Source organism: Oryctolagus cuniculus, chromosome 10 (genome assembly GCF_051225735.1).
Source record: "Oryctolagus cuniculus isolate XC-2025 breed Fujian yellow rabbit chromosome 10, ASM5122573v1, whole genome shotgun sequence".
In the NCBI taxonomy this organism is placed as follows: Eukaryota; Metazoa; Chordata; class Mammalia; order Lagomorpha; family Leporidae; genus Oryctolagus; species Oryctolagus cuniculus.
The window spans coordinates 57,438,578-57,461,083 of record NC_142876.1 but is presented as its reverse complement, the minus strand read 5'-3'; the positions used below and the strand labels follow the sequence as shown (position 1 = coordinate 57,461,083).

The window sequence follows — 22,506 nt, the reverse complement described above, 5'->3', positions numbered from 1 at the left end:
TCCCCAGATGGCCACAATGGCTGGAGTTGAGCTGATCGTAAGCCAGGAGCCAAGAACTTCTTCTGGGTCTCCCACATAGGTGCAGGGGCCCAAGCACTTGGACCATCTTTCTAACTGCTTTCCCAGGCCATAACAGAGAGCTGGATTGAAAGAGAAGCCCAAACTAGAACTGGCACCCATATAGGATGCCAGCGGTGTAGGCAGAGGATTAACCTACTGCGCCACAGCACCGACCCCAATATCTCTTATCCTTAATGCCTGGCACCTGAAGTGTTTCATATTTTGGATCTTTTTGGATTAGGAATGCTCACCCTATATCACCCAAGTCCATCGTTAACATTAGGGTTCACTCTTGGTTGATACATTCTTTTTTTTTTTTTTTATTTTTTTTTATTTTTGATAGGCAGAGTGGACAGTGAGAGAGAGAGACAGAGAGAGAAAGGTCTTCCCTTGCTGTTGGTTCACCCTCCAATGGCTGCCGCTGCAGCCGGCGCACCGCGCTGATCCGATGGCAGGAGCCAGGAGCCAGGTGCTTTTTCCTGGTCTCCCATGGGGTACAGGGCCCAAGCACCTGGGCCATCCTCCACTGCACTCCCTGGCCATAGCAGAGAGCTGGCCTGGAAGAGGGGCAACCGGGACAGAATCCGGCGCCCCGACCGGGACTAGAACCCGGTGTGCCGGTGCCGCAAGGTGGAGGATTAGCCTATTGAGCCACGGCGCCGGCTGGTTGATACATTCTTGAGGTTTGTACCCATGTATAAGATGTATACAATGCAGACCAAAATAGTTTTAATAGGAAATTGGAAAATAAAAGGAAGAGGAGCTAAAAATGGAAGAATATTTAAATAGGCCCAAAAGCAAAGTCACAAGTCTTACGGCTTTCTACCACTCATGGGCTCTGACACCCAGTCATAACAGGTCCTGGGTGTTGCTGGCAGGTCCTGGGCACATAGGCACAGAGGAAAACCATGGTGTTTAGTCAGCAAGAAAAGGGCCAGTTTTTCCGGATGAATTTCCAGCCCATTGAACTTGCAAACCTGCAGTGGACTTTTCTCCACACTGGAGTCAGATGACCACAGCCCAGATTCCTATCGGTTGCAGTACGTTTTAGTTCATTTCTTGCAGATTTCCTGTTGAAAAAGGAAGATCTACAACTATAGATAAAAATACTAGCGTTTCTTGACATCTCTTAGAGCCATAAAGATGAGGTCATCCTTGGTTTTGTTAAGTGCATTTGCTGTTGCGATGCATAGCGGAGGTGTGCTTCAAGCAGTGATTTATGCCAGCAATCAATTCATGCTCAGAGGTTAGATGTAGATAATGCATCCCTGACTTAGACAGCTTTTCTGTAATCCAAGAGCGACAGCCATCAGGGAGTGAGGAGGACTCCTTCTTTTCACAATTCTAGGGATGAGTATCTGAACTAGAACGGTTGTGTATCCATTAACAAAAGCTCTGGAGGTCCAAGATCGGCTGGCTCAGTCGTAAATGCTGCATCTGTGCAAGTGCACAGATGGTATCTGGGAGCTGCTTCACACAGAGGCCAGGCACGCCTTGATATCTGGGAGCTGCTTCACACAGAGGCCAGGCACGCCTTAGGGGCGTGTGCTGCTGCAGTTTGAGTAGCCTTGTTCAGCACACTTGAACCAGAGTGTTTTACATTTGGATTCTTTTTTTTTTTTTTTAGATCTTGAAATATTTGCATCTACATAACTCTAACTCAAATAAATAAATATTTAAAAAATAAGAAAAATGTAGTATATAATAAGTAAGTCATTATAAGGAAACACACTACTTACAAAAACAGTATTCCTATACACTCTGACATTTTACTTGTAAGTATTATGCAAGTGTCAAATTTATTTAATTTATTTAATCTGGCTGCAATGGCAGGAGCTGAGCCAATCTGATGCCAGGAGACAGGAGCTTCCTCTGGGTCTCCCACATGGGTGCAGGGGCCCAAGGACATGGGCCATCTTCTACTGCTTTCCCAAGCCTTAGCAGAGAGCTGGATTGAAAGAGGAGCAGCCGAGACTAGTAACGATACCCATATGGGATGCCAGCACTGCAGGTGGTGGCTTTACCTGCTGCACCAGTGCAGGCCCCAATTCAAGTCATTTTCTATACTTGACAATAATGAAAAGGCTTTCTAAATTAAAATTTTTTTTTTCATTTTATTTGAAAAGCAGAGAGACGGGGACAGAGAGAGCAATCTTTCATCTACTATTTGACTTCGCAAATGCCCACAACAGTCAGGGATGAGCCATGTCAAAATCAGGAACCCACAAACTCCATCTGGATCCCCTCCATGGGTGGCAGGGACCCAAGTACTTGATCCATCATCTGGTGCCTCCCAGGGCTGCACCTGGCCATGATACACAGTGCAAGAAGCTGGATCAAAAGCAGAGGAGCAAAGCCTTAAACCAGGCACTTTTTTTAAAGGTTTATTTATTTATTTGAAAGGCAGAGTTACAGAGATAGAGGGAGAGAATATTGCCAGGGTTGGACCAAGCCAAGCCCAGGAGCCGGGAGCTGCATCTGTGTGTGTCTCCCATGTGGGCGGCAGGCCCAGGTATTTGGGCCATCTTCCTCTGCTTTCCCAGGCACGTTAGGTGGGAACTGCATAAGATGTGGAGTAACCAGGACTTGAACCATCACTCATATGGGATGCCAGTGTTACAGGCGATGGCTTAACTCACAGCGCCTCAATGCAGCCCCAGATCAGGCACCCCAAGTAACTGCTGTGCAAACACCTGCCAAGGTGTGGTTTTTTAAAATTTTTTTTTTATTTTTTTTAATTTTGGTAAGTCAGAGTATTGTTATTCCTTAGGAACAATGCACTAGAAGGGTTTGGCTTTGGATCTCATTGCCCAAGCACTTTACAAAGTGAAAAGGAAAACAACGTGGGAATATTGTTTACTTGTAAATGTATGTTTGGTTCTATTTTTACATAATAACCAATCAAATTGTGTTTGCTCTGCTCAGCAATTAAACTAGCTATATGGATAAAAACTATTCTACTTGTGTGATGGGAACTGTGACAACCACTGAATACATTTGGGACACTTTTTAAAGCGAATACCTTTTGTATTTAAAATCTCCAAATTGTTTTGTTTCTGGTATTTTCATGTTTTACTGGCTTTAAAGCAAACTAAGAGAGAAAACTAACTTTTTTTTAATAGTTGTCTGTGCTGTGAATGCCCTCGCCCACCATGTCCTTCACAAGGATCTCAGGGACATTGTCGGTGACTTCAGAGGCTTCTACAGGCAGCTCACGAGTGACGGGCAGCTGAGATGGGTAAGGGGCCTGTGTTGTAAAATTTTCACCAATAATAATAATACTCAGCTCTAAGATGTCTTTTGCAACAAATGTGAGAAAGGGGATGGGCTGACAATTTTAAAGAAAAATAGTTTATCCATGGGGCCGGTGCTGTGGCGTAGAATGTTAAGCCTCAGCCTGCAGTGCTGGTATCTAATATGGGTACCAGCTCAAGTCCCCACTGCTCTGCTTCAGATACAGCTCCCTGTTAATATGCCTGGGAAAGCAGAAGATGATGGCCCAAGTGCTTGGGCCCCTTAACCCACGTGGGATACCTGGAAGAAGCTCCAAGCTCCTGGCTTTGGCCTGACCCAGCTCCAGCATTTGTGGCCATTTGGGGAGTGAACCAGTGGGTGGAAGATCTCCCTCTCTCTCTTGATCTCTCTCTTTCCTTCTCTGTCTGTGTCTCTGCCTTTCAAATAAATAAATAAAAATCTTTAAATGACCACAATGGCCAGAGCCAGGTCAGGCTGAAGCCAGGAGCCCAGAGCTTCTTCTGGGTCTCCCACATGAGTGGCAGGGGCCCAAGCACTTGGGCCATTTTCCACTGCTTTCACAGGCATATTAGCAGGTAGCTGGATCAGAAGTGGAATAGCTGGGGACTCGAACTAGCGTCCATATGGGATGTTGGCGTCAGAGGCAGTTGAGGCTTAGCCCGCTATGTAACAGTATGGGCCCCAGGAAAGTCAGTATTTTGAGGTAACTGTTTTCCTTTCTGTTCATCCTAATCCGGTCCTCGTCTCCCATTCCCTGAGTTGGGATAGGGGTCCACAGAAGGAGGAACTGAATGGACAGAGAAGAGGTGCATGTACTGGAGCTATGGGAGGCAGTGATTAGAAGAGAAATGAGCGAAGCCGAGGTGAAAGGCGGTCAGAGCACCTTTTTTGTGTATGGGTCTGCATTTGAAACCCAAGTCCAAGGCATGGAAAATTGAGGGTCCAGAGAAAGGGGCCTCCTGCAGTAAGATAAACCCAGCAACCTGGACTTTGCCCTGGTCTCCTGATACTAGGTTTGTCTTTCCCTAACTCTGCTCAGTCTCTCATCTGTGGAAAAAAGGGCACTTTGGGTGCCTGGAATTTCATTTTTGAATTTTCTGTGAAACAGGTTGAACCTACCTGAGAATGTATCATCTTTTTTTAAAAAAAAAAAGGTTTATTTTTTGATTTATTTGAAAAGCAGAGTTACAAAGAGACACAGAGAGAAAGGTCTTCCATCCACTGGTTCACTCCCCAAATGGCCGCAATAGCTGGAGCTGGGCCCATCCAAAGCCAGGAGCCTGAAGCATCTTCCAGGTCTCCCACATGGATACAGGGGCCCAAGCACCTGGGCCACCTTCCACTGCTTTCCCAGTCCATTAGCAGAGATCTGGGTTGGAAGTGGAGCAGCTGGGACTCGAACCAGCGCCCATACAGGATGCCAGCACTGCAAGTGGTAGCTTTACCAGCTATGCCACAGCGCCAGCCTCAAAATGTATCATCTTGACGAAGCTCCCACTAGCTGAATCTGGGACTGTTCGAGCACCAAAATGAATGTGATTGTAATGACAACCACATGTTAGCCCATATTAGTCTGCTTTTCGTTGTTTTAACTCAAATACCTGAGAGAAGCTGCTTAGGAAAGAAGAGTGCTTATTTCAACTTACAGCTTCAGAGATTCACAACCCAAAACTGGGAGACCCCCTGGCTTAGGCACCTGGTGAGGATGGAGGATGGCAGGGCAGACTCCCATGCCGAGACAGGAAGCAAAGAGAAGGTTTGTCGAATTTGGCTTAAATAACCAACCCTCTCACAAAAACTTCCTTCCAAGGGCAAGTCCCCACTTCCCCATGAACAAACGACCTCCCATGTGGCCCACCTCCTAGATACCAAAATTGTGTCAAGTCTCTAGCCTGAGTCCACTGAACACTAGCATTAACCTATTAGCTATTAGCATAGGGCTGCGGGGCTTAAACATCAGTATGAGTTTGGGCAGCCAAAGCCTGTTCAAAGCATAACCCGCTGAATCTAATAAGAATCCTTGATTCCATTCAGATAATAAACAAAGAACAAGGGAAAGCTCTCCACTACAGTAGAATGCAAACTACTCAATATTAAGAGGAATGATAGCATTACAAAACCCAACATAATGCAACCTTCATGGCCATAATTAATTGAGGTACATCAGTAGATCCTAAAATTTGAGGGCAACAGTAACCTCCTTTCTGAGAAAAGGAAAATGGTAACTTCACAGTAGAGAAGCCAAATAGATAAAAACTTGCCCAATCAGCAAAAGGTAGTAACTTTAACATAGAATGCTATCATTGCTTATGGAGTATTCATGCAAAAAATATATAACCAAAATCTACATATGAAGGGACTCCAGACCAACCCAAATTGAGGCATATTAAAGAAGTCACCTGGCCTATCACTCTCTAAAAATGCCAGTGTCATATAGAGAAGAGGGAAAATTGTTCCGGACAAAAAGATATTAAAGAGATGGGACAACAATGTAATGTGTGATCTTGGCTTTGCTGTGGATCGGGGTAAAATTGGTAATATTTGATTATAGACTGTTTTCTAGTGTATTCTGTCAATGCTGTATTCCCTGCATGTGACCATTATACGATGGCTTTGTAAGAAAACGTCCTTGTTTTTAGGATTTATATACTGAAGAATTTGTGGTTACAAGAGCATATCTGTAACTTTACACTCAAATGGCTCAGAAAAAAGATATAAATGCAGCTATAGATCTGTATGTGTATGTCTCTATATGTTTCCTCTATGCTTTTTGCAAGTCTTTTGTAAATTAGAAGCTATTTTTTAAAAACTTTAAGCTGTGAGTTTCCACCGCTGCTTTTTCAATCCTTGGAGCATGCCCATGGCTAGAAGACCTAAATGTCCTTTTCAAGTCTAAGTCAGGCTGTTGCACTTTCCTTCCCCACCAGATCGGTCCCGAGAAAGGCGTGGTGCACCTGGCCACAGCGGCTGTCCTCAACGCCGTGTGGGACCTGTGGGCCAAGCAGGAGGGAAAGGTAATCACCTCACACCCTCGCCTGGGCTCCAGCACAGGACAACCTGTGGTCTTCTCTACAAGCAGCCGTCTAAAGGCGAAAGGCAGCTGCACTGCAGGTCTCTGAAGGATTGTTCAGATTCCCTGCCCTGTTCTGCCCTAGCGATGTTGGCAGTAGTTCAGAAACTGTAGGAGCAGGTTAGGAAGGGCTGAGGAGGGGGGGAAGGAATAGCAAAAGAGAAGGGTTGGAGGCAGCAGAAGGTGTGGGCAGCCTTAGGGATGGGGAGGTGGACAGATGTCTGGGAGCGGAGTTTGCCTCCAATGCATTTGTTGTCAGGAGGAAAATGGGTGCCTCACACTCACACATTTGACAAATGTTTTCTGTTTTCTTAAGCCCCTATGGAAGTTGCTTGTGGACATGGTGAGTAGATCCTCTAATGTTTTAATTGTGTCTGTAAATGCAGTGTGTTTCGAGGATTACCTGCCTTTTGATAATGGTGAATGTGTGCAGGAGTGCCTGTGGATCACCGTGGCGGTGATAAAGCAGTAGGAATGTAATATCGCAGTAGACTAGAGTGTTCCGCCTCTGGTAGCTGAAGCAGAAGAGGGCCGTGCTCAGGCAGGCAGGGTGGCTCCACGGGAAAAGGGCCCCCTGTGGATGCACACCGCGTGATGCGTGGCTGTGAGGAGGATCATTACAGCTCATCTGGAAACCCCACAGAACTGAAGACCCGATTAGAAAAGTACTCGCCACACCATCCAGACTGTTATGGTCTCTGCTGAGCAGTTCCAGCAGCCAGGGAGCTCAACACTGAATTCTAAAGATACTCACCCTTCTCCTTGACCTGTTAACAGCAGGGACGAACACCTGCTGAGGACAAAAACGCTGTGGGCAACTTAAAGCAGAGTGGACTCAGGGGGCCTGGCTTTGGGTCTGAGCCTCACCAGTGACTAGCAGGGGGACCTGGGGCCCAGTGCTTACCCACTCTGGCTGCAGCCACCCCTGGGTGATATCTTGGGTGGTTGCCAGAAATCTGGCTACAAATGAAGGCCCTTGTTTTTCTTTTTTTATTTAGCAGCAAAATTAAAGGAAAACCTACAGCATGTTGTTAAAGGTTGTGGAACCAGTAGACTTTGCTCCTCCTCTGGAGGCCAGAAAAATTGTGACATTGTCACGCCAGCTGTCTGCTGTGGCAGAGGGCAGCTCGGGCCTCAGGAGCCACCTTCCAGCTCCAAGATCAGCTTGTCACAGGGCTGTGTGGTTGGTGGCTGCCAAAACAGATGATTTAAGAGTCACCAGAAAAGGTCCTGAGGCCTCAGCTGTGGACTTTCTGGCTTTTAGGTCCCATTTCAATGCTAGGACTCTTTTCTTGAAAGTCAGTTACAGAGAGAAGAAGAGATAGAGAAAAGGAGATCTTTCATCTGCTGGTTCACACCCCAGATGGCTGCAATGTCCAGGGCTGAGCCAGACCAAAGCTGGGAGCTTTATGCAGGTATCCCAAGTGGGTGGCTGGGGCCCAAGTACTTGGGCCGTCTTCTGCTGCTTTGCCCAGGTCATTAGCAGGGAGCTAGGTCAGAAGTGGAACAGCCAGGCTTCAAACTGATACCCATCTGGGATACTGGCGTCACAGGTGGAGGCCTTACCTGCTATACTACAACACCAGCCCCAATGCTGGACCTGTTTGTTACAAGTAGCAGGATTTCAGGGCTGAGAGAGCTTGTGAGGTCCTTCACAGTTATTGTATATAGGATTGAGTATGGGATGCTGGCATTGCAGGTAGCAGCTTAATCTATTATACCAGCCCCCACCCATGGTTTTCCACATGACTGTTGTGTTGGGCTGGGGAGAGGACTCACAGCAGGGTCCAGCCAAGATGGCAGCTTTTCCTGTCTGGCCAGAGCCCTGCATGGCAGGGAAGCAAGGGCAGGCCTGGAGCATATACAGCCATCATCCAGGAAGAAGACTTGGCGCCCTCCCCTTCATCCACTCCCTTCCTGTTAGTAAAGCGAATTAGCGTCGTTTCTCCAAAGATGTTGCCCAAGCATGTGCTGCCAGTAAGGGCTGGGCCAGGGCTGCGCTGGGTGCCGGGTGACAAGAGCAGCCTTCTCTCCTCAGCCACGAGGCTGCTCCCTGGCCTCCCTCATCCACTCTGCGCTCCCTGCAGGTCGGCCTGAGGGCTGCAGCAGAAAAACAGGATGTGGATCTCGCACTGAGTGTTCGCCTTGAGTCGGGTCCTCTCTCAGGAAGCCGTGTTAGTTGGAAAGGAATGGGGCAGAAGCAGGGAGCAAGACCTCAGGGCCTGAGGCTCTTAGGGCTTGTCAGGGGCAGTGAGAGCCCCGGAAGGAACAACAGCCGAGGAGCACCAGCCTCGAAGGTCCCTTTGTGAAAGGCGTGAGCTCCATGGGTCCCCGTGAGCCGCTTCTTAGACACATAATCCTCCCGTGAATTGACTGGGCCCTTTCCCCTCCTGTCCTGCTGCCAGGACCCCAGGACGCTGTTGTCCTGCATCGACTTCAGGTACATCACTGACGTCCTGACCGAGGAGGATGCCTACGGTGAGTGGCACTTGCGGGGTGCAGTGAGCCCCCCTCTGGTCACCCTGACACACACACTTGGTAGCTGTGTGCTTTGTTGTCTGAAAGAACAAGTGATGCTTTTCATTTTTTCCAGACATACTGCAGCAAGCTCAAGTTGGTAAAAAAGAAAGAGGTGGGTCAGGAGAACTTTCCTTTCCTTTCCTTACGTTTGCTGTCATTGTCCATTTTGGAGTGTGCCTGTCTGTTGGGAGTGGTCATGGTTTTCCCAGATGCCCCGTGCCAGGCAGCGAGGCCCTTGCACAGATATGTGGGGCTGGGTGAAGAAGCCTTCGGGGTGTGACCTCCGACTGCAGAGCTGGAAGGAAGTTTGGCTTCTGTATCACACAGTGGGCAGGGAGGGCCCTTAGGATATCCCGATCACCCAGGTTTGAAGTCCCCACGAGGCTGGACTGGTGCCTGGGTACTTGTCTGTGGGCACCAGCTTAGCTCCAGGTGGTTCTAATTCCGGAGATCCCTGGGAAGTGTTGTGTTTTTGCAGAAGAGCAAATGCTGACACACGGCTACCCTGCTTACACCACGTCGTGCGCCTGGCTGGGGTACTCAGATGACACGCTGAAGCAGGTGAGTTCTTTCACCTGGTTTTGTGGACGGGCTGAAGGGGGGGGAGCAAACTGTCTCCCCTTCTGTTTTGCCCACAGTGCTATGTTCTGTCCCTTCCTTCTGATGCCTGGTATATGTGGGGTGGTCTCCCACCCCCACCTGTTCTCCAGTCTCCATGGACAGCACCTTGGTGTCCTTCTGTTCCATTCAGTTCTTTTTTTTTTTTTTTTAAAGATTTATTTGTTTATTTGAAAGTCAGAGTTACACAGAGAGAGGGAGAGGTAGAGAGAGATAGAGATCTTGCACCTGCTGGTTCACTCCCCAGTTGGCCGCAATGGCTGGAGCTGTGGCAATCTGAAGCCAGGATCCAGGAGGTTCTTCCAGATCTCCCACGTGGGTACAGGGGCCCAAGCACTTGGTCCATCTTCTACTACTTTCCCAGGCCATAGCAGAGAGCTGGATCAGAAGTGGGGACTTGAACCAGCACCCATATGAGCTGCCAGCACTGTAGGCGGCAGCTTTACCCACTACTACAGCGTCGGCCCCTCCATTCAGTTCTTACACTGCCAGCCTGGCATTCTCTGGGACTCCGCAGGTTGAAGACTCAATCCACAGCACTGCCCCACTTCAGACGCCAGTCATGCAAGTCCAGGTTGTCAGCTCAGCTTGTGACCTCTGGCTGGAGCAGTCACCATGCACTCCTACCCCTTGAGACTTGATTTTTAAACAAATTTTTTTAAAAGATTTATTTATTTATTTGAAAATCAGTTACACACAGAGAGAAAGAGAGGCAGAGAGAGAAAGAGAGGTCTTCCATCTGTTGGTCCACTCCCCAGATGGCCACAAAGGCCAGAGCTGTGCCAATCAGGAGCCAGGAGCTTCCTCCAGGTCACCCATGCAGGTACAGGAGCCAAAGCACTTGGACCATCTTCTACTGCTTTCCTAGGCCATAGCAGAGACCTGGTTCAGAAGTGGAGCAGCCAGGACTCGAACTGGCAGGCACCCATATGGGATGCCAGCACTGCAGGTGGCGGCTTTACCCACTATGCCACAGCGCCAGCCCCCCTTGTTAGCCTTTATAAATCATTTTGGATCCAGGACTTCATTCTGAAAGTACCTATGAATGAACAAAAATAAAGCCATTCATATCCTGGACACTGGGACTCTGTGCCTTCATGATCTCTACCTTGGGCTCTGGAAGGTGACAGCCTGGGATTTGATTCCAGGGAAAGCCAGCCTTGCACCATTTTGCAAGTCACTTAACCAAGCTGGGCCTCAGTATCCTCATGTGAAGTAGGGAAATAATGGTAGATGGGGTGGTTTTGAGGATTCAGATAAATGTGGTGAGATATACCGTGGCTGGAACATGGCATATAGTCAGCACATGTTTCATCTCTTACTCTTCCTCATTGTGTTGTTCTCACCTTAGAGGCGGGGAGGGGGGAAGGGTGGGGAGCAGCGGGGGAAGCTGACTTCTGCTTGTTGCTCTCTCATCCATTGGCTCTGTGAATGCCACAGAGTATCCCAGTTTTAAAAGGAGGGATGTTGGCCGCGGCTCAATAGGCTAATCTTCTGCCTGTGGCACCAGCACACTGGGTTCTAGTCCCGGTCGGGGCACCAGATTCTGTCCCGATTGCTCCTCTTCCAGGCCAGCTCTCTGCTGTGGCCCGGGAGCTTGGGCCCTGCCCCCACATGGGAGACCAGGAGAAGCACCTGGCTCCTGGCTTCGGATCAGCATGGTGCGCCGGCTGCAGCAGCCACTGGGGGGTGAACCAATGGAAAAGGAAGACCTTTCTCTCTGTCTCTCTCTCTCTCTCTCTCTCACTGTCCACTCTGCCTGTCAAAAAAAAAAAAAAAAGGGATGTTAATGCCACATTTCCCTTCCAGAAAAATTGTGACAAAGACATGGTTCCCGTAGAAATGAGGAAAGAGAGGCAAGTAGAAAGAATTGTGCTGTTGGCTAAGTAGTTCCTTCTGCTTTTTTTTTTTTTAAGTAAAGATTCATTTAGGTGTTTGAAAGTCAGAGTTAAGCAGAGAGAGAAGGAGAGTTAAAGAGACAGAAATCTTCCATCCACTGGTTTACTCCCCAGATGGCTGCAATGGCCAGGCCAAAACTAGGAGCCAGGAGTCTCATCCAGTTCTCCCACATGAGTGGCAGAGGCCCAAGCACTTGGGTCATCTTCTGCTGCTTTTCCCAGGCCATTAGCAGGGAACTGAATCAGAAATAGAGCAACCAGGACACAAACTGGAGACCATATGGGATGCCGGTGTTGCAGGCCGCACCTTTACCCCCTACAATGCTGGCCTGCTTCTGCCTTTTTTTTTTTTTGACAGGCAGAGTGGACAGTGAGAGAGAGACAGAGAGAGGAAGGTCTTCCTTTTGCCGTTGGTTCACCCTCCAATGGCCGCCGCAGCTAGCGCACTGCAGCCGGCGCACCGCGCTGATCCGAAGGCAGGAGCCAGGTACTTATCCTGGTCTCCCATGGGGTGCAGGGCCCAAGCACTTGGGCCATCCTCCACTGCACTCCCGGGCCACAGCAGAGAACTGGCCTGGAAGAGGGGCAGCCGGGACAGAATCCGGCGCCCCGACCGGGACTAGAAGCCGGTGTGCCGGCGCCGCAAGGTGGAGGATTAGCCTAGTGAGCCACGGCGCCAGCCCTGCTTCTGCTCTTAACTTCAGCTAAACATGGGTGTTCCTGTATGTGTGTGTGTGTGTATGTGTTTTAAAAGATTTATTTATTTATTTTGAAAGTTAGAGTTACAGAGAGAGAGGGAGAGACAGGGAGAGAAATCTGCCATCTGTTCGCTCACTCCACAGATGGCGGCAATGGCCAGCACTGGCCCAGGCTGAAGCCAGGAGCCTCTTTCAGGTCTCCCATGTGGGTGGCAGGAGCCCTGCTACTTGGGCCTTCTGCTGCTTTCCCGGACCATTAGCAGAGGTGTACATGTAGTTTATGCTACAGCCTTAATGTTTGGGAGCTCAAAACTGACGGAGGGCCTCACCCGACCCCAGGAGCTTCTCAATGTGCTGACAGGTGTGCTCCCTCCCCCACAGCGCTGCGCAGAGGCACTGAAGGACGGCTGGACCAGGTGAGTTATTTGGGCCGTGATGGATTTGACTTTGCCGGTTTGTGGTACAAGGGACTCAGGCAGTGGAGAGCAGTTCAGGGTTAATGAGGACAGAGGGCGCCCTATGTTAGATGCCAAGGATGTGTCAGCCTACACCACTCTTTCTCTAAGACGAGGTGGGAGCCCTGATTGGAATCCTAGAGCATCGGGGTTGGGAGAGAGCATGGACATCATTGATTGCAAGCACCACTGTAGAACAGAAATCCATTAGCTCTGGCTCAGTCAAATCTAGAGGGGCCAGTTTAACCTCCCAAGGCACTCGCCTGCTGCATCCAAACCTGCCAACATCCCTGGGTGGTTCCAGTTTAAGAGGTGCTGAATTCTTGGTAAACTGGCCTGACTAAAGGGTTGAGTGAGAACGTGAAGGAGGCAGAGAGACGCAGTGGCAAGGGACTTTGGCATCTGACAGAACAGGGATCTCATCTCCCCTTTGCCCTCATCCCCTGCAAGTATTAACTGTGTGAACGGAGCAAGCTGGTCAGCCTTTCTCGGCCTCATTTTCTCACTCTGTGAAATAGAGACAGTCTTAGCTCAGGGCTCTCCCCAAGTTGCCGTGTCTGGCAAGGACTGGCACAGGGTGGATTCAGCGCAGGTGCAGTAAGAGCTTGCTTTCAGTCCTCCCACACACCCAGGCGAGGCAGGAGGAGCCGCATCTGCTGAGTGAGGGATCCGGAGAGATTTCACAGCTCTCCCAGTGCAGGAAGCCTGGCCTCTGGGGACTCGTGGAGTTGAAGTTCCATCTGGTATGGAAATGTCTTCGTTAGTGGGTTGTGTGCTGAGTGCAGGGAGAGAACAGAAGCACTAAGTGAAGGGGTCTCTCTTCACCCTGGGGGCAGAAAGGTGGGGTACTTTGAACAGTAGAGGGAACAGCCTTGACCACGAACGTGGGGGCCCACTTTTTGGGCCAACGACACTCTTCTGAGGGCATAGTCTGGATGTTAAAGCCCACTCCTCAAGAGAATAGTTCAAGGAGCGATGGACTTTCTGGCACAGCAGTTTACTGGCTGTGTGGGTCACCTGCACCCCATGTATGGAGTGCCTGGCTGCAGTCACAGCTCCTCTGCTCTCAGTCCACCTTCCTGCTAATGCACACCCTGGGAGGCAGTAGACGATGGCTCAGTACTGAAGTCCCTGCCACTCACATGGGAGACTTGGATGGGGTACCCTGGCTGTTGAGGGCATTTGGGGAGTGAAACAGCAGGTGGAAGCTCTCGCTCTCTCTCTGTCTCTTTGCCTTTCACATGAAAATAAACAAGACTTACTAGTTCAGGGAGAGCTCCCTGGAGGTAGCCTCTGCTGCTCCCCAGTAATGTGACCTAGTCTCTGGCCCTCCCTGAGCCTCAGGTCCCTGCACATTGGGGATGGACTAGGCCTGTGGCCTCTGCCTCCATGAGTTAATTTAAGGTGAAGCCCTCTGTGTGGAGGGCTGTGCTGATGTCAGCACTTTATAAATCAGACTCTTGAGTCAAGCTATAAAGGGGGCCTCACTTTCCCTTTTCAATTCTGATTGTGGCTTTTTTTTTTTATTTCCTTTTCAGGGCACACTAAAAACTCAGTCATATTCAAAACCTAATTCTCCCTTCATTTCCTTAACTGCAGTTCTGCAGATAATTGAGAGTGATGGCCCTTAAAGTGAGTAAAGTCGTACCAGTTGCAGGTTTATTTCCTTTCTTAGTGATGTGTCCGAAGATTGATGGGGAAGAGCAAGAGGTTACTAGAAAATGTGGTCTATTTTAAAAAATTTATTTGAAAGGCAGAGCAATACACACACATAAACAGAGAGAGAGAGAGAGAGAGAAGGAGAGAGAGAGGAGAGAAAGAAAGAGAGGGAGAGAGGGAAAGAGGAAAGGGATTGAGAGATTCCATCTGGGGGTTCAGTTCCCAAATGCTTGCAACAACCAAACTGGACAAGGCCAAAGCCAGGAGCCAGGAACTCCATCCAGGTCTCCCACATGGGTGGCAGGGGCCCAAGCACTTGAGCCATCACCTGCTGCCTCCCAGGATGCATTAGTAGGAAGCAGGATTAGAAGTGGCATGGCCAGGACTCTCAGAACTAGCACTCCCATTTGGGATGTGGGCATCCCACATGGGGGCTTAACCCATTGTGCCACAATGGTTGCTCTCTGAATTACTGACAGGGACATCCACATCTGCAGAAAATCCAGGTTTTTGCCAGATTGGATAGATCTGAAGTGCTCAACCGTATGTGTCGTAACAGGTTTAAAGTAAAGGTGGGTGCTGATCTCCAGGATGACATGCGCCGATGCCGCCTCATCAGAGACATGATTGGACCAGAGAAGACTCTGGTAAATATCCTTTACACCACTGAGAATACCAGCCTTTGACCAGGGCCAAAACGCAGTTCGTTTCAAGCAAGGATTAGAGAACACTGGGAATTTAAAAAGTTATTGTCAGTGGAGTATAGCTTGTCATCTTATAGGAGGTGAACTCTTTAAAATGCTTTTAAAAAAATCAAGGCTGATGGTTTTTAGTTTTTAAATTCTGCAGCACTGGTTACATAAGCCATGAAGTTTTAGAGGCTCATTTCATAAGTTAAAATGGAAGCTTGGGATCCTTGCCTTAGGATCAGAAGTCCCATTATTTATAGATGAATTAATGCTGCTTTTGTTTCATGACATCATCCTCATCCAAATAATTTATGATAAAAATTGATCTACGTGTACTTTTCCCACTTAGCACATTCTATGGAGACCTCTGTTTCTCTGTCTTCTGCTAGCATGATGGGGCTTGTGAGGGGATGGAGGGCCCTCTCAAGGTTAGCACACCCAGCACCTGGCTTCCAGGCAGGATGGCTGCATGCAGACACCTGGGCCTGGACTTGAACTCACCACTGACTTGACTAACTGTTGAGCAAGTTACTTCTCCGCATGTCTGCTTGCTTTGTAAATCGGGTTAATATGAATTGCCTTTAGGGTTATTGGAAGTATTAAATGGGGAAGAATCCATATAGTGCCTAGTGGAGCAGATGCTCTGTGAATGGTAGAGTGTGGGTTATTTGTTACTGTGCCAGATGCTATTGAACAACTCAGGGTTGACTACAGTATAACTCTGAGGAAGATGAACGCTTCTTCCAAACAGCACCGTAAGACAGCACACAAAGGAGTGGTCTTCAAATATTCATGGAAAACGTATGTTATGAAAAAGAAAATGATGCATGGATTTCAACATGTGTTTTTGACACTAAAATAAATAAATGTCTTACTTCCATTTCCCACAAGCATTTTGAAATCCGCTTATTTGTGGGGCAGATAAATGCACTGGGCCTGAGCTCCAGGGCCAGTGAACATTTCCCATGGCCTGGGCTTCTGGAATTCACTGCGGCTCATTGGACAGTTTGTATTTCCTTCAAAAGATAGTTCATGGAGCCAGAGTTCCAGTCTCTGAGGCTGCCCTTTGGTCCATTTGTTAGAGCGGAGGGCCGGGCCTTAGCAGAATTGTCAGGGGAGCCACACTCAGCAGGTGGTGGCACCAGATAACAGCATTTCCTCTCTGGAAGCCACAAAGGTGTGCACTCCCCCCCCCCCACCCCCGCTATGAAGGGTCTCTCCTGACAGATGATGGATGCCAACCAGCGCTGGGACGTGCCTGAGGCGGTGGAGTGGATGTCAAAGCTGGCTGAGTTCAAGCCATTGTGGATTGAGGAGCCGACATCCCCCGATGACATTCTGGGGCATGCTACCATTTCCAAGGTAGGAAAACCCCTGCTTCTGTTCCCACAGCCATTAATATTTTCTCTTCATTTCCAGAGTGGTGGTGACAGATGCTAAAATTCCTCCTGTTGTTCCCTCTTATGTGATGCACACGGGAGTCACAGATCTGACATCCTTGTATCCACTGTAGCTTATCCAAGGCCCTTGCATATTTTCATTTTAGAGAAAGTAAATTGTTAAAAGTTGAAAGGCTACTGCAGTGCAAGGCTAGTAAACGTGGTTCCCACACTTTGTAAGTAAAGAAATGTGACTGGTATTTAAATACTTTATTCACCCACAGTGAAACAAAAAATGTACATTCCTCTGGATGACTCCCAAGAAAAGATTTGGTTAGGTAATGTCAAGGTCAGGCCCCTGGGAGAAGGCTGCCTGCCTGCTGCCCGGTGCTGTCGGGACACATCTGCCCTAACTGGGAGCTGGCCTCTGAGAACATCTGAGAAACAGTCCCTTGTATCTCGGGAAACTCCCAGCACTGATCTACAAAGCCAGACTGTGAATTCCCAAGGAGAACTGTAGCTCCTGTGTTTCCCATCCCCTGACCACAGCAAACTCTAAGATGCAGTATTAAGCCACATACGGCTAGCTGGGTAAGGAATCGTGGCAGGGCCTGGCCATGGATTTGACTGTTCGATGTTGTCACCCCGCAGTAGCCCAGGACACTCAGCTCCGAGTGCAGAACCCCTGCCTCTGGTCACCGGTCATTGTCTTAATCGATCTCTTTCCTCTTGAGCACAGGTCCAGCCAACGTCTGCCCGGCATGCCCCTTCGCGTTCCCCATCACATGGTTCCTCGGGGCTACACACTCGTTCCATTATACGGGACCTACTTGTTTAGGAACATTTTTTTTTTAAAAGATTTATTTATTTATTTGGAAGAATTACTGGTTCACTCCCCAAATGGCTGCAATGGCCAGGCCTGAGTCAGGCCCAGGAGCCAAGAATTTCCTCCAGGTCTCCCATGTGGGTGCAGGGGCCCAAGGACTTGAGCCATTTTCCATGGCTTCCCAGGCGTATTAGCAGGGAGCTAGATCAGAAGTGGAGCAGCCAGGACATGAACCTGTGCCCATATGGGATGCCAGCACTGCCTGCTGTGCCACAGTACTACAGGCCCCAAACAATTTTTTTCCCCTGAGGTGGCTTTGCATAGCCATTGTGTGTTGATCCTAAAAACTTAATTCTGATTGAGGAGCCATGGCTCTGTGTTCCAGAAGGGGTGCTCCCATGCACGCTCATAAACTGGGTGTGGCCAGGCCCTGTGGAGGGGAGAGCAGAGCTGACTCTCTAAGGAACGCAAAGCTACAGGGGAAGGGAGGGAGCAGGAGCCAGAAACAACCATGGCCTTCTTCAGAGGCATTTCCGGGCTTTGACCTGGCAAGGTTTTGCTTATATGGGATGTCATCCCGTTAGCCGGCATCCGAGGCAGGGGGGCAGCTATAGAGATGGCAGGTGCAGGCGGGGCCGCATGAGGATGTCTGAGGGAATGCAGGGGCCCTGGGGCCAGATGACGGGGTCCGTCCACTCAGAGGACGCAGCCGAAGAGAGCGAGTCGCTGACACTTCTTGAATGAGACAATGGCATAGTGACGGCTGGAATTCCAGGGGATGCGAGTGCCAGCAACCTTCAGGGTGGATTGAGACCAGTAGATGGGAGGCGAGGAACAGGCGGAAAGGACCTGAGGCAAGTCCAGACCTGGAGGCTTTTCTAGTCTTCTGGGGGAGACACAGAATGTTCACGCAAGAAGGTGCCTTGGAGACCATCTGCTCAGGCTAGCCCTTGTGCACCCAGGAAAGCACGGCTCCGGGTGGCACATGTACGCCTTGCCCAGGTCCGCACACCTCACAGAGCAGGACAAGTGTTGGAGCAGCACACCTGGCTTCTAAATGAAGGGCGCTTTCTGCTGAAAAGGTGCCTTAGTCTGACGAGTCGGATGCCTCCCCTGGCTCCACCGTCAGCCTAGAGTTCAAGCCCCTGCTCTGTTACTTTCTAGCTCTGGGACCGGGAGCAGTTCTCACCCTGAACACCTGTAAAACAGGGGTGATGGTGGCTCCTCGCCCACTGGGGTGTGACCAGGAATCATTGGCTGCAGTGTATTGCAGTGCCTGGCAGGTAGTAGGTGCTCAGAAAGTGTTAGCTTTTCATGTTGTTGAAATTATCATCCTAAACCAAGGCACGGAAAACCCCTGGAGAAACCAGCTACCTAAGAAGACTAACTGTGGAGTCACAAGCCCAGGAGGGCAGGAGGGGAGGGCCCAGGTGGCAGGTGAGAGGACAGAGAACAGGGCACTGTGTGCAGGTGAAGAGTCCAGCACCGACCAGTTGAGTTCAGCCGGTGAGCAAGGGCCTCAGTCCACTGAGCTGGGAGGGTTTTGGAACTGAAGATTGAGAAGGTTCTAGAACAATGGCAGAAGGGACTCAAGGGAGTGGTGACCCCCCCAGGAAGGGGTCAGCAGAGGTTGGACCCCATGATTCAGTGGGGAGCCACTGCTGAGTGGCTGTATCTCCTCACAGTTTTACCCCACTGCACAGGCCCAGGGAGGGGGGCGCAGGCCAGGACACTGCAGAAGGCGATGAGAGCATGCGAGCAGTGCTTGCTTTCCCCTGCGGACACAGCCCTCCCCCACACTCGTGTTCCCCCAGCGCCTTCTGCCAGTCTTCAAACTTCACATGGCTCAACAGCAGGGCTGCTTCCTTCCTCAGCTACAAATATTTTTAAACATTAGGAGCTTCAGTTCAAAACTTGGGAAAATAACTCCAGGCTGCTTCTATCTTGCAGGCGCTGGTCCCACTAGGAATTGGTGTTGCCACTGGGGAACAGGTGAGTGGCATCTCATTAGGATTGCCACACACTGACTACCTCCTGAGGACACAGTTATGCGTTCGGCTGCGGAACCTGTTGTACCTTGAGCTGGGAAATTTCCATCCTTTCAGATATTGCATCCTTTTTTTAAAAAAAAATTATTTGGAAGGCAGAGTTAGAGATAAAGGGAGAGAGAGATCTTCCATCCTCTGCTTCACTCCCTACGTGGCTACAATGGTTGGGGCTGAGCCAGGACAAAGCCAGAAGCCAGGGCTTCTTCCTGGTCTCCCATGTGGGTGTAGGGGCTCAAAGGCTTGGGCTGTCTTCTGTTGCTTCCCCGGGCCATTGGCAGGGAGCTGGTTTGGAAGTGGAGCAACTGGGACTTGAACTGGAGCCCAAGTGAGATGCTGGCACTGCAGGCAGTGGCCTGACCCATTTTCGCCACCATGTCCCCAGAAATTACATCATTTTACTACACTTCATTAGTCTAGAGTCCAATATCATCAAACGTTTGTGGCTTTTTCTACAATTGCCATGTCCAAGGTCATTGATGTTTTCCGAGGTAGCTAGTGAAAGTTGCAAAGTCAGCAGTGTAATGTTGCATTACAAGGGCATGCAGTGGTTACAAGACAGCCAGCTTCCAGATGGAATACACATGATGGCGTACGCTTCTGGTGCTTATCAGCCAAGCCCAAATGCCTGCCCAGACCTGCTGCAGTCAGCCCCCGGGCAGAGCAGTGCACGGAACAGAGGCTTGATTTTCCCAGCACTGCTCTGCCATGTTTCTGTTCTGCTGTCAATGCCACCTGCTCATTGCCGTCACCATATTTCACCCTGATGCTCTGCTTCCCCTCCCACCTGCCAGTCGAGAAGACAATTATTTCTTAATAAATGGCAACATGCTGTGACTGCTACCTGACTCCTAAGTTCCATTAGCAGACTTGTAAGGAAGTGAGGACAAGGTCCCTGCCTGCACTGTCACGGCTCCTCATGCCCAGGCTTCCCGAAGGCCGCTGATGAGTAACAGTCTCCAGGCTGAGAGATCCTGACAGGGATCAGAGGGCTGACTCTCCTGCTGATGTTCTTTTTAATTCTATTTCCAGTGCCACAATAGAGTGATATTTAAGCAGCTCCTACAGGCGAATGCCCTGCAGTTTCTCCAGATTGACAGCTGCAGACTGGGAAGTGTCAATGAGAACCTCTCAGTGATACTGATGGCCAAAAAATTTGGAAGTAAGGGTGTTGCCGAGGCCGCAGTCTGGACCTCCACTCCCCCTGCCTTTGGACGCTTGTGGTTCCTTCTTGGTCTTTGCAATTCTATAGTTTGTCACTTTGATTTTTTTTTTCTAATTTCTGCTTAGCCTTAATCAAGGAATCTTTGATTTTCATCATTTCATAATATTAACAAATTATTTAATCACCTGACGGCACTAAGAAAAACCCCGGATTCTCTTTCAGCCCTTCCTCTCTCTGCCCTCCTCTCAGCATTAAATAGAAATCTGTCTTCCTTTTAGTTCCTGTTTGCCCCCATGCTGGTGGCGTCGGCCTCTGTGAACTGGTCCAGCACTTGATTATATTTGACTACATAGCAGTCTCTGCAAGCCTTAAAAACAGGTCAGTAACGTGGTGCTAACTACACCTTCGCCTTCAGTAGTGTCCCCAGCTCCAGGACAGAGCTTGTAAAATTGTCTCCCTGACGAGGCACGCTGAATTCTGTGCTCTGGCACATCTTAGAACTCAAAGGCCAAGTTTGTTTTGCTTCCACTGTTTTTTGTTAACTTATTTGAAAGAGTTAGAGAGAGAGGAGACAGAGAGAAAGGGAGAAAGAGAGACCTTCCATCCACTAGGCTGGGCCAAAGCCAGGAGCCAGGAGCCTCATTCATCTCCCAAGTGAGTGGCGGGGCCTAAGTACTTGGGCCATCCTCCACTGCTTTTCCCAGGCGATTAGCAGGGAGCTGGATTGGAAGTGGAGCAGACGGACATGAACTGGCATGTGGGGAGCAATCCGGACTGGACTAAGTTACTGAAATTAAGACTTATTCTATGCATCTGCTCTCCCACAATATGGCGCTGGGAGAGAAGTAAACAGCTTCCGCACAGCTGCCTCCAGTTCAACTAATAAATTGTAGGACTTGCTCCTGATTGGAGAGCAGCGTACTCGGCGTGTGGGCAGCCGAGTTAGGATTGGCGGAGGAGGACTATAAAGGAGGAGAGAGACGGCATGCACCAGGAACATCTATGGGGAACATCTAAGGGAACCCGTGCAGCCCCCCGAGAAGAGTTGGCCGGCGGTGTGCTGCTCCCCTGCGGAAGTGGGGAATGTGGCCAGGGGGAACTGCCCTTCCACGGAGGTGGAAGGGATAGTAGCCAGCCCGGGAAGAACCAGCAGCAAACCCGGGGAGGGCCGAGCAGACGAAAGAACAGCGCAGGGTCCTGTGTCGTTCCCCCATGAAGACGGGGAGCGACACTGGCACCCATATAGGAAGTCATCAGTCACTGCTCCCAGAGTTCTTTCTATATGGGCAGTAACAACAGAAACCTACCATGGGGGCTGGCATTGTTGCACATCAGGTTAAGGCACCACTTGCAACGCTAGCATCCCATATTGGAGCACCAGTTTGAGTACCAGCTGCTCCACTTCTGATCTAGTGCCCTGCTAATTCACCTGAGAAAGCAACAGAAGATGGGCCCAGTGCTTGGGCCCCTGCCATCCACACGGGAGACCTGGATATAGTTCCAGATTCCAGGCTTCCACCTGGCCTAGCACCAGCCATTTGGAGAGTGACCAGTGGATGCAAGATCTCTATCTGTCTCTCCCTCTGTCTGTCACTTTCAAATAATAAACTTTAAAAATAATAAAAAAAAAACACCACAAATTTTTCATTCAGGAAATGAATGTGGCTAGCTCACTTCGCTTTGTAAGCCTGGTAGGGAAGAAGTTTGCACCCAGAACTCCTCCCTCCAGCAGCAGCCATTGCCAACTCTCTGAAGCTGGGCTCTGGGCATCCGCATACCCTCCACTTCTGTCCGGTCCCCTCTTCCCAACAATGGGGTCTTCCACGATCCGGCCACATCTCTCATCTTACTCTCGGGGTGTGCTCCTTCCAGTCATCTGCTCATGGAAAGCTTGGCTTATTATGCTTTTCCTGTCTCCTGGAATTAACTGTATCGCAGAAAGATCACAAGCAGCAAGCGGTGAAAGCGTAAAAATAGCACGGGAAATGTAAACACCAAATGCTGGGCTGAGAGAGAAATGGGATCCGGCAGTGTGCTCGGGGACTTTTCCTGGTAACTGCAACAGTCTCTTTCTTGAGCTGGGAGGCGCGCAGACAGGTGCTGCCTTTTAGTATTTGAGCTGTGTTATCCTCTGCAGAATGTTAGATCAAACAGGACATCTGGGCCTTA

The 22,506-nt window shown here is 49.6% G+C and overlaps 1 protein-coding gene across 9 annotated transcripts in view; it reads left to right on the top strand.

The window, feature by feature from the left end:
• ENOSF1 (enolase superfamily member 1) overlaps window positions 1-22,506 on the top strand; it is a 37,825-nt gene that overhangs the window by 12,921 nt on the left and 2,398 nt on the right. For 2 of the 9 annotated variants that reach the window (XM_017344062.4, XM_002713591.6), the window contains 12 exons: window positions 3,183-3,298; window positions 6,243-6,329; window positions 6,702-6,728; window positions 8,791-8,863; window positions 8,979-9,017; window positions 9,384-9,466; window positions 12,501-12,535; window positions 14,793-14,880; window positions 16,150-16,284; window positions 19,078-19,119; window positions 20,205-20,334; window positions 20,616-20,715. In XM_017344062.4, coding sequence (XP_017199551.3) covers window positions 6,726-6,728; window positions 8,791-8,863; window positions 8,979-9,017; window positions 9,384-9,466; window positions 12,501-12,535; window positions 14,793-14,880; window positions 16,150-16,284; window positions 19,078-19,119; window positions 20,205-20,334; window positions 20,616-20,715 — 728 coding nt within the window. In that variant the 5' untranslated portion in view covers window positions 3,183-3,298; window positions 6,243-6,329; window positions 6,702-6,725. Of the gene's footprint in view, window positions 1-3,182; window positions 3,299-4,038; window positions 4,179-6,242; window positions 6,330-6,701; window positions 6,729-8,790; window positions 8,864-8,978; window positions 9,018-9,383; window positions 9,467-12,500; window positions 12,536-14,792; window positions 14,881-16,149; window positions 16,285-19,077; window positions 19,120-20,204; window positions 20,335-20,615; window positions 20,716-22,506 lie in introns of those variants that run through there. The other 7 variants (XM_070050406.2, XM_070050407.2, XM_089305280.1 and 4 more) reach the window with 6 other exon arrangements.